The 12,294-nt window shown below is 36.5% G+C and overlaps 1 protein-coding gene across 2 annotated transcripts in view; it reads left to right on the plus strand.

Annotated features, from left to right (window-relative positions):
• Positions 1 to 12,294, plus strand: part of FANCL (FA complementation group L) — a 62,611-nt gene that overhangs the window by 41,428 nt on the left and 8,889 nt on the right. For both annotated transcript variants that reach the window (XM_060187241.1, XM_007533731.3), the window contains 2 exons: positions 10,241 to 10,391; positions 12,163 to 12,246. In XM_060187241.1, the coding sequence (XP_060043224.1) occupies positions 10,241 to 10,391; positions 12,163 to 12,246 (235 nt within the window). The remainder of the gene's footprint in view (positions 1 to 10,240; positions 10,392 to 12,162; positions 12,247 to 12,294) is intronic.

Consider the following 12,294-nt stretch of genomic DNA (forward strand, 5'->3'; position numbering starts at 1 on the left):
GAAAGAAAAACACCTGCAACCTGCACCCCCCCTGCCATATATTGTTTTTTAATATTCTAGATTTAATGTTGGTTCCCCAAAGGTGAAAAATGCACAAATAAAAGAGGGACGTAAAGGGTAGTAACTTACTTATTTTTTGGTGGGGTGGGAGGGTTAATGGTTTACACTACAGTGTGACACATAGGTATAATCCTGCACCTCCAACATGATAACTGCCTGAGAGATACTCATTCCCCAAACCTAGGGCACCCATCCTCAGACAGCAAGACCTCAATATGCCTCCATCCCATCCCTTTCCTTCCTTCCCTAGAGTCCTTAGCTTCGGTGTAAGACATCACACCCAGACCAAATTTCACCTTATGTTTTCTCTTACTGACCGTTTTTTTAAAGTACTTTTCAGTACCCTGGATATCACTTCAGTTACAGAGAGGAGCTTCTAACAATTTGGGGAGGTGCATCAACAGCGACCAACTGTTTCCTTGCCTACCTTTCTGATCAGAAACAGCAATTAGTAATGAGCACACAGGTCTCAAATATTTGGAGGTTAGTATTCCTTGTCCCCACCCAAGCTCTGTAAACTGTGCACAAACTGTTCCTGGAATGTCAAAGAGGCTGTCCTCTTAGGGCTAGAGTCTTGGTCATACATATCTTTTGATAAGCCAAAGAGTGAAATTGAGGAAAGCTGTTATTTTTCAATAGACTCTGAAGTTGAAAAGCAGTTACATAGGCATTTTTTTTAAACTTTTTAATATTTATATTTATTTTTCCCTTTTGTTGCTCTTGTTGTTGTTTTTTAGTTATTATTGTTGTACTTGATGTCGTCCTTGTTAGATAGGACAGAGAGAAATGGAGAGAGGTGGGGAAGATGGGAGAGAAAGACAGACACCTGCAGACCTGCTTCACCGCCTGTGAAGGGATGCTCCTGCAGGTGGGGAGCTGGGGGCTCAAACTGGGATCCTTATATACCAGTCCTTGCTTTGTGCCACGTGCGCTTAATCCGCTGCACTACCGCCCGACTTGCAGACATTTTTGTTTTATTAACATGGTTATTACTTGGGCTGGCACATGCCCAAATCCACCTTTCCTGACAGCCAGTTTCCCTCCCTCCCTTCCTTCCTTCCTTCCTTCCTTCCTTCCTTCCTTCCTTCCTTCCTTCCTTCCTTCCTTCCTTCCTCCTTTTGATAGAAAGTGGGAAACAAACAGGAAGAGTGAAACAGAAGATACCTGCAGCTCTGCTCCAACACTTATGAAGCATTACCCTGTATGTAGGTGGGGGCCTGGGACATGAAGCTGAGGCCTCATGTATGGTGACATGTGCACTCTGCTGGACGATCCACCATCCAGCTGCCAGACATATTCTTTAAGTGCAGTTGCTTAAAGTGATTCCTGGTACTTCTGTTCAACCATCCACTCAGAATCCTCTCTTAATTGGTTTTATTTTTTATCTTTTGTATACTTCTTAAAAATTTATTTATACCAGCGTAAGGATCCCGGTTTGAGCCCCCAGCTCCCCACCTGCAGGGGAGTCGCTTCACAGGCGGTGAAGCAGGTCTGCAGGTGTCTATCTTTCTCTCCCCTTCTCTGTCTTCCCCTCCTCTCTCCATTTCTCTGTCCTATCCAACAACGAATTGTGTCAACAAGGGCAATAATAATAACCACAACGAAGCTACAACAAGGGCAACAAAAGGGGGGAAAAAATGGCCTCCAGGAGCGGTGGATTCATGGTGCAGGCACCGAGCCCAGCAATAACCCTGGAGGAAGAAAAAAAAAAATTATTTATAAAAAGGAAACACTGACAAAACCATAGGTTAAGAGGGGTACAACTCCACACAATTCCCACCGCCAGAACTCCTTATCCCATCCCCCCCTCTGATAGCCTTCCCATTCCCTAACTCTCTGGGAGAATGGACCCAGGGTCATTATGAGATGCAGAAGGTGGAAGGTCTGGCTTCTGTAATTGCTTCCCTGCTGAACATGGGCGTTGACTGGTCGATCCATACTCCCAGCCTGCCTCACTCTTTCCCTAATGGGGTGCGGTTCTGGGGAATTGGAATGCTTTTTTTCCATTTTTATTTCTCTCATATTAATTAAATAGTGATTTATATGACTACAAATTGACAGGAGTGTACATAAACACCATTCCCACCACCAAAAGACTGTGTCCCATCCCATTCCCCCTGTCTTCCCCCCACCCCACCCCATGAAGCTGAACATTCACCCTCACCCTCAACCCAGGGTTTTTACTTAGTGCCCTACTCCAGATTTAGTCAAATCCTGCTTTGAGTTTCCCTTTCTATTATTCTTTCTCAACTTCTGTTTATGAGTGGGATCATCTCATACTTATCTTTATCTTTTTTACTTAGCTCACTTAACATAATTTTTTTTAATTGAAGGTCTATTACAAGACTGGTGTCTCAGGTATAATTTCACATCTCCTCCAGTATGTGTTAACCTGTGTCACTTATGACCAAGATGCTCTTTTCCACAAGACATTGGGCCCCATACTCCATGCATATGTACATTTTCTGCAACACAGGGTAATTAAGGACTAAATAGAAAGTTACTACTTACTTTGATATAGACGGTTCTTTTTTTTTCTTTAAAAACAGTTGCTATAATCTTCTCCTAATGACTGTACATGAAGTGAATATATATTCGCTTTCAAGATGTTTTTCTAGTGACTTAAAAGCAGAAGCAGATTGTTAAGTTATTAATGGTTAGTTGTAATCAAAATAAATTTGAGAAAGGTGACATGATCTCTATGGATTACTTGATAAATAATAACATTTTAAAAAATAGATTTAATTTTTTAGCAATATCTCAAAAAGACTTGAGAACACCAGTAGATCTTGCAAATAATATCAAATGAACTGAATATTTCCAAGATTTTATCATCTGTTTAAAGCTATCTGATTGGAAATATTCCAATTAAAATTACATTTCTTAAAAGTTTAATCTCTTGATATTTCCTATTCTAGTGAAGTCTTTTGAGTCCTTCAAAGATAAAACAAAAAGTGATTATTAGGGGATTTATCTGCAAGTATTATAGGGAAAGTATAAAAAAAATCAGAATGAAAAGCAACTGTTGCAAGTACCAGAAAATTATGCTATTAATTTAAGTGTCATCAGAGCACAAAAGATCACATTCCGGGACTGTGAGAAAATTATTAAAATACTGGAAATAATAGTACTTAAGATGAAGATATTATGCTCTAAGATCTGGTTAAGTGACTGACATTATTATATCACTTCAGGTATTATAAAAGTAACAAAATGCTTTTAAAGATAATAAGCATTACGTTTTGAGATTGGCAGTATTCACACTTTTCTGCTTAAGTGCTTTCCTACTTTAACATAATTTAATAACAGTTATGGAGGAACAGCTAACATTTTAGTTTCCATATATATCTCTTATTCTCCCTTCTCTATTATATATACACATTTTCTATGTCATTATATACTTATATGAGTAATAAAATTTCATTTTCTAAATGGCTATTTTAGGAAGTTACTTTCTGCCATTGTTCTTAGTCTTAAAAATATTGCTTCCTTGTAATTTTTTAAAGCTCTTCATTAGAAACTCAGTCTAGTGAATATACTACTATGTTGATTCATTACTGGTCAGAAATTGAAATGAGTGTGTCTGTGTGTTTTAACAGCTTTATTATGGTACAATTGACAAACTGAACATACTTAAATTTGCATGTTTGGTTAATTTTGACAAATTTTTTTTAATATTTATTTTATTTATTCCCTTTTGTTGCCCTTGTTGTTTTATTGTTGTAGTTATTATTGTTGTTGTCGTTGTTGGATAGGACAGAGAGAAATGGAGAGAGGAGGGGAAGACAGAGAGGAGGAGAGAAAGATAGACACCTGCAGATCTCCTTCACCGCCTGTGAAGCGACTCCCCTGCAGGTGGGGAGCCGGGGTTCGAACCGGGATCCTTATGCCGGTCCTTGTGCTTTGCGCCACCTGCGCTTAACCCGCTGTGCTACAGACCGACTCCCTTGACAAATGTTAATTCCCATGAAGTCATCCCCATAAACAAGATCATAAACATTTCCATTACACCCAATTTTTATCTCCCCACTTAGTAATCTCTTCCTTTTATTCTTCTGCTCCTTTTCCCTGGTCCCCATCTACTTTCTAGATTTACATATAATTACATATTCTTTATGATAAGTAAACTTAGCATAATTAAAAGTTCATCCAGGTTGTAGCATTTAAATCTTTCTTTCCGTAAATAGTATACCATTATATAGTTATATAGCCTATTTGTCTATTTACCTGTTGGTAGACATATAGACTGCTACATAAAGATTTGGCTGCTACAACTTAAACTTTTCTTAACATACATATTTCATTATGCACTCATTTCTTTTGTCAAATACCTAGGACTGCCATGGCTAAATCATATTAGGTGTATTCTTCACTTTTAACAAACCAACTAACAAATTAACATTTTCACCTTTAACAAACTAACTTTTTTTTAAATAGTGAGCCATTTTATAATTACCAGATTATAAGTGTTTTAAGATGTCAAATTTTTCAAAAATTAGCTATTCTAATTGTAGGGGCAACTCATTGTGATTTCAGATTGCATTTTTAAATGATAAATAATAATTTTATGTGCTTGTTATCCAGATATTTTCCTTGGTGATGTTTGTGCAGTATTTTTGCCTAAAAAAATGAAGAAAGACTCCACAGTAAGGAATTAAAAGCTTCAGTATTATTTAGCAGCTTTCTTCTACTTGAGATGCATGTTCAGTTTACTGCAATAAAAACCCCAATAGAATTTGGTTTTGTTTTTTTTTAAACATACGTAGTTTAATAAAGGTTTATAGGATTATAAAATTATAGGGGAATATTTTCACACTGCACCTACTAACAAAGTTCTGTGCCACCCCAACAATAGCCACCTTGGCCCAACACATTTTCTTTAGAAACAAAACTGGGTCCTTGTAGTGGGACACCAGGTTGAGAACACCAGGTATCATGTGTGAGGACCTAGGTTTGAGCTCTCGATCCCCACCTGCAGGGGGGAAGAATCTTCATGAGTGGTGAAGCAGGTCTATAGGTTTCTCTTTCTCTCTCTTCCCTTCTCAATTTCTAGCTGTCTTATCAGTTAAAAAAAAAAAAAGGGAAAATGGCTGCTAGGTCTACTGGATTCCTCATGCAGGCATACAGCCCCTGTGATAAGCCTGGTGGCAAAAACAATAAGTAAATGAATAAATAAATACTGACAGACTATTATAAAATATAGAAATTCTAAGGATCTACAACAAGCAAAATAACTGAAAAATATTGGACTACCAGTGTGACATGATTTCAGAATTAATCAATGTACCTTTATCAAGACAAAGATACTGTCATGAAGTTAGAAACGAAAACTGGAATAGAGAATTCAGAGATGTGGTCTGAGAGGTGGCTCAGTGGACAAAGCATTAGACTCTCAAGCATGAGGTCCTTAACTTCAGTTCTGGGCAGCACATATACCAGAGTGATGTCTCTTTCTTTCTCTCTCTCCTTCTGTCTTTCTCATAAATAAATAAAATCTTTAAGGAGAGAGTTAGTTCAGAGATATACTTACTTGTATGCAACTTTTTAAACAAATGCACACAAACAGTTGAGTGGAAGAAAGACTGTCTTTGTCAGTAAATGGGACTGATATAACTTACTATGTGTAAAAACCGTGAATTTCTGTCCATATACAGAAGCTAACCCTAAGAACATTATAAGCTTAATGTAAAATTGCAAAAGGAAACTAAAGGTCCATATAAAACAAATTGGTAAGTTGTACATGATCAAAGTTACTTTTTGCTCTTTGAAGTATTAAGGAATAAGAAATTAAGAGAATGAGAAGAAAATGACACACCACACACTAGAAAATACTTGCTAGTTATGTACCTGATAATGAACTTATATTTCAAATATATAAAAATCTCTCAGAGCTCAATATTAAGAATGATATTGGGGGGGGGCAGTAGCGCAGTAGGTTAAGTGTACGACGTGGCGCAAAGTGCAAGGACTGGTGCAAGGATTCCGGGTTTGGGCCCCCAGCTCCCTACCTGTGGGGGTGGGGTGGGGTCACTTCACAAACAGTAAAGCAAGTCTGCAGGTGTCTCTCTCTTCCCCTATCTTCCCATCCTCTCTCAATTTTCCTCTGTCCTGTCCAATAACAACAGCAGCAATAACAATAATAATAACAAGGGCAACAAAAATAGGGGGAAATGGCCTCCTGCAGCAGTGGATTTGTAGTGCAGGCACCGAGCCCCAGAAATATTCCTGGAGGCAAACAAACAAATAAACAAAAAGAATGCTTTTTTTGTAGACATACATGCTGGGCACTATTGGAAACATCCCTTTCATGTTAAAGTTGTATGTAAATTGACTTCATGTGGAATTTTTTTTTAAAGTATATTTATTTAAGTGTTGGCTATATGTCCCTTCCCTTTTTGGTAAATGGCTAGAAATTAGATAATTTTTGCTCGGTTTTCAGTTCCTTGGCACCTGATTTTGTCTGTCATATTGCTTCAGTCAACTTCACAATGGTATATCTTGGCAATACACCATTCCTCAACCCCGCCATTATTTCTCTCTTTGCCACAGGGCTTTTCTAATTCTAGGTCCGAGAGTGTCTAAAGGAGCTATAGGCACTATAATGTATGAGAATCAGGAAATGTCAGAGACTGAATTTCTTTAGTGCAGCCTGACCTGTTAGGAATGAAACCTATTGAGTAACTGCTCCTGGAATCTATTTCCTGGGCAATGATTCCGAGGAGTTTTCCCTATGACTTTTCATGGAGCCATCCTTGAAAATTGCAACCAACTTGATAGCATTCTCTCTTGTTACACTTTTTCAGCCCCTCACTCCTGATCCCTAACATTACCTCCAGAAACTTACCTACATACAAACCAGTGTCTCAGGTTTTCATTCTGAAGGAGATTTCAGGCTCAAATTGTCATGGCATATATTGTGAATTGTTATAACTACAGGGAAAGATGTGTCTGTCCATGTCAAAATAAACCAGTCATTCTTAGAACCTGTATAGTTACTTAAAAAAAAAAAATTCCTAGTACTTGCTTTTAGCTTGTCTTGTTTTTCAAGACTGAACAAAACCTATGCAACTATATGTGACCTTCTAAGCAGTATAATTTGACAGGTCTTCTTTAAAATCAGTTTATAAATGAAAGACTGCTAGTCATTTCTCAAATGATTCCCTTGACCCTAGAAATTTGTAATCTTGTTGTTAGTGTCCTTTGACTTGTCAACCATCTGAAAAATGTAATATGGCTTGTATATAACAAATTGGGCCCCAGGTTTACACTTCTAAGCTTGTATCTGCACCTAGTTTCTTTGAGGAATATGTGTGTGTGTGTGTGTGTGTGTGTGTGTGTGTGTGTGTGTGTTTAAAGTTAACATTTCTATAATACCGCCATGTTTTTGAAACAGTTTTGACTAGTCATGTAAACTAAATCATCAGTGAATAATGGCCGTGTGGAAACTAAAAAATCTCTGATTTCTTCTATAAGGCACATTCTCTAACTGCAGTGAATAGGAAAAATCTTTATCCATCACCCCTATATATTGACTTGTTTGTAAGAAAATCAATGCTTTGTAGGGTTTTTGGCTTAATGATATCACCTGGTTTCCTGATTTTATTTTATTAAGTATGAAAAAATATATAACCAATCTGACTTTCTCCTGCTTGTGTATCTGGGTATTTGATTTATGTACTCATTGCAGCAGAAAAATGGACAAGGATTGCCAAAATAAACTAACTGTGCTTCAGCATTATGAAACTGCTCAGGAAATACATTAAATATTTTAGTTTTTATAAGAGCACGAGTTGGTGACCTTTGACCAGCTTAAGTTTCTAATGACTCTTTATGTTAAGGTTTAAATGCCAACTCTATTTTACTGAACACACTGCAGAAATATTTTTAGTTATGTTTTATGTTTTTGGTGAAGCAGTATGAATTTACCAAATAGATATTTTCATTAGGAGCCCCATATATAGAACCGTCCAGGTATTTTTGATTTTAGTGCAGATATTTTCATTAGGTGCCTCCCATGATGTTAATAGTGAGTTGATCTCTTAATATCTTTATGACTGCAGTTTTCAAATCATAGTGATAGCTGGGTTTTCACCCCCCCCCCTTGAGGTTGATACCTTCCTTTATTCTCCTGACCTTTGCATTTCACTTAAGAACATTGGATTCCACATCAGGAATCCAATGTTAAACTTAGCTCTTCTCTGTTAAACTTAGCTCTTGTGTTTCCTGTGCATGTAATGTTAAGAAGACAGTTCTCCAATTTCTGTTATTTTGTCTACTCCCCATGTAAAAATAGGCCAATAGAGAGGGGAAAAAAATCTATTCTCACTATTTATATATAAAGGTGTGTGTGTGAGGGTGTGTCTTTTTCAGATAGAGGGAAAGAAAGCATAGCACTGAAGCTTCCTCCAGTGCCATGGGGGCCAGGCTCAAACCTGGGTTACATGCTTGGTGAAGCAGGCACACTATCCAGGTGAGCTGTTTCACTTGTCCACATTTTATATATACTAACCCCCTGCCCCAACCCATACTTTATTACAGGTTAATAGTTAACAGCACAGTTGTCTACATATGGGCTCTATTTCCCAGTCCTGCATCATGGGTGTCTGCAGAATCCTTATATCCCCAACCTAGGACTCCAACCCTTTCTCTCAACCCCCCACCCCCTTCCATTCCATTGCCAGAGAACCTTGCTTTGGTGCAGTTCACTACCCACAGTCCAAGTTTCATCCTGTGTTCTCCCTTTTTGACTCTGTCTCCTGAGTTTCACCTAAGTGTGCAGTCAACCAGCATTCCCCCTCTCAGTTCCTGACTCATACCATCCAGCACTTTTCCTTCAGGTTCCAACAAAGGTGAAGCAACGATAGGGATTTTCAAGTTTCTGGTCTAGTATTTGGTGTTTGTTTAACCCTCTTCTTCACCCCCCCCCCCACATATATACACATATACAAAGGTTAGGTGAGAAACTTAATGGTTTCTGGAACATTTTTCTGTTAAGAGAGTTTGCTATTTTTGGCATGCTAAGCCTGAATGCTTGTGTGTTTCTACTAATTTCTATTGTCTTTATTCTTCAGGGTTTTTTTTTTCCCTCTTACATCTTTGTCCTTCTACTTAATTTCCTATAATGATTATGTGTTAAAAATAAAAAGGGTGGCATTTTCTTTTGATTAGTAAATTCACCAGTTGTGTTCTGGGTATAATTTTTGAATCATTACATTTAAGGTACATAACTGTTTTTTATTACTGCTATTAGGAATTTGTGATTTCAGGGGGCCAGATGGTGGTGTGCCTCGCTAAGTGCACATATTACAGTGTGCTAGGACCATGGTTCAAGCCCCCAGTCCCCACCTGTGAAGCTTCATGAGTGGTGAAACAGTGCTACAGATGTCTCTCTTCCCCTTCCCTCTTAATTTCTTTCTGTATCCAAAATAAATAGAAATATGTTTGTGGTTCCAAATCTACTTCAAAAACTCATGACTTTCAAAAAAATCAAAATTTTCCTTTCTTGCAACTTCTCTCTTAAATGCAAGGAGTATAATATGTAATGTAATCCAAGTATTTTGACTTTGATATGGAAGTTTATTTTAATTAAAAGTTACTGCTGTATCATATACATCATATTTTATAGTGGAGTACACTATGGGATAGGCATCTGGAAGGAAGTATAGGTTCTGTTAGATGGATAGCATTACCTATTATATGGTCTTTCAAATGGTTATATTTGAATTTTTGACTTTTAGTAGGGTCTTAGATGATGTCTACTGTGTACACGCATGTGTTGATGTGTATTGTTTGGGGTTTTAGTCAAATCTCATATAGCACTCCATTTTCCTTGGCAACTGCAGCAAAAATGCAATTAGCATTTTTATACAAAATTATAGATAATATGCCCAATATATATATTTAATATGTTATATACATATTTTGTTTTAGTAACTACTATTCTTTACTTACAGTATAAATTGTATAATAATAAAATACAGTTCTTAAAAAGGCCATTCCTTCTCACCAAGGTGCATAATCTAGTGATGAAAGAGAATTCTGTTAGTGGAGATGAAAACAGGGAGAACTGACTAGTTTACTAGAATCTAGTTTTAGCTGAAAACTTGTGACAATTTATTTTAAGTGAAAGGTTATCCGTTGATAGTGTCATACAACTTATTTAGCTTTCATCTTTTCACAGAGCTCCTTAATAAGTATTCATAGGCAGTTTTTGGCAGCATTAGAATCACTGAAGACATTCTGGGATGTTATGGATGAAATTGATGAGAAGACTTGGGTACTTGAGCCAGAAAAACCTACAAGGAGTGCAACAGCACGCAGAATTGCATTAGGTGTGGAAATATATTCAGTTTTTTTTTTTCTAAAATATGTTTTTTCTTTCATTTTGTACTACCTAGGGAAATGAAGGTCTACATGCCATTAGTCTTAGATGAGAGGTTTTGTTTTGTATGAACTCTAGCTACTATCACTTTAGAAAGTACAGTTTATTAATTAAATGTAAACATTTTAGATAAGAGGATATATGCAGGGGTGTTAATGATATAAGATGATAATGATTTAATGGAAGTAGCACTCAGTTATTAATTAGCTTTTAACTTGCACAAATACAGTGAAGCAGATTTTTCCAAACTTTTATTACTTAGGGAAAGAATTATGTTATAAACAAGTCTTCATCTGGAAAACTAAACATTAGTTTGAAGAGATTTGAGGACATTTTTGAGCAGAAATATAGAGGAAGATAAACCTGAGCTGGACATGCATGCTATTAGAGTAAGAAAAAAGGATAAAATTAGAATTGAACTGTCTTAAGCTATTTTCTTTATTTTAAACATGGAATTAATATGATCTGATATAAGCATGGATGCCATCCCTGCAGTGTTACATGCTCTTTTCTACAAAATAGTTACTTTATGTATTTTCATTATGAGCAAATACATGAAATCAGTTTCAGAATTCATCTCTCAAGATTTGAAGTATTTTAAAATGCTTTTGTATTCACACTAGTCAACTGGTTATGACAGTTACTATATCTTCTTCCTTTTAGCCTAATAGATTTATTGAAAGGTATGTATGCTTGAAAGCTATAGTTTGTCCCCTTGACATAATAGATGATCCTGGGGAAATTAAGTGATATTATTAAGAAAAAAAAAGCTTATTTGTGCACCTTGAGTCTCTGGTATGTACAGTTTCACCACTATGGGCTACTTTTTCACTCAGGTTTATAGAGGCAAAGAAAAGCAGAAACCCCCATAACTCTAGTTTCCTTCTATGTATAGCACCTCCCATGGCTACATTCTCAATTTCACTCTGTTCTAGAAAAAAATAAAGCTGTTGCCAAGTAAATCATCACATTGTTTTTTCTTAGATTTTGCAATCTGTATGATTTTTGTTATAAAATGATTAACTTCCAGTTTAATAAAAATTGAAATCTTTATGGGGGATTAAACCTGGGACTTCAGAGATCCTCAGGTATGAAAGTATTTTTAAGAGTCTCATGCTCTACCGACTGAGCTAGCCAGGCTGGTATGCAAGTATTTTTAACCACTAGGCTATCTCTACCCCAACTTTAGGCATTTTTTTTAAGCACTTTACCTTCCTAGCTTTATTCTACATTATCAGTTCTAAAAAACAGTTTGTGCTATTTTTTTATGTTGTCACATTTATCATAACAGTATTTTAATTTAAATGCTAGTAGAATCCTGACCAGAATTTGAATTTAAAATAGTCATACTAATTTCTGGATTGGCTATTTAATTTTTTTGTATAGTTATAATAGTAAATTTCAAATTTTAGCTTTTCAAATTATTATTTACTGATAGTTTATATTTATTTTATTTATTCACTTACTTTACCAGAGCACTGTGCAGCTCTGGTTTATGGTGGTGCTGGGGATTGAACCTGAGATTTTGGAGCTTCAGGCATGAGAGTCTCTTTGCAGAACAACATTATGCTGTCTACCCCTGCCCGATAAGTTTATTTTTATGAGAAACTTTTAATATCTTGTTAATTTTTCCTTGGGTACAAATGAAACTAGTGTGTAGGTTGATAGCTGTTTGTTTTAAGAACTGTGCTACAGCTAAAGATTTTCATCTTTTATGTTAGGGAATAATGCTTCAATAAATATAGAAGTTGATCCCAGGCATCCTACTATGCTTCCAGAGTGCTGCTTTCTTGGAGCTGATCATGGTATGAGATTTCAGATTTGAATGTTTTCAGGCAAATCAGACAATTCTG

The sequence above is a fragment of the Erinaceus europaeus genome, chromosome 3 (genome assembly GCF_950295315.1).
Source record: "Erinaceus europaeus chromosome 3, mEriEur2.1, whole genome shotgun sequence".
NCBI classification, from domain to species: Eukaryota; Metazoa; Chordata; class Mammalia; order Eulipotyphla; family Erinaceidae; genus Erinaceus; species Erinaceus europaeus.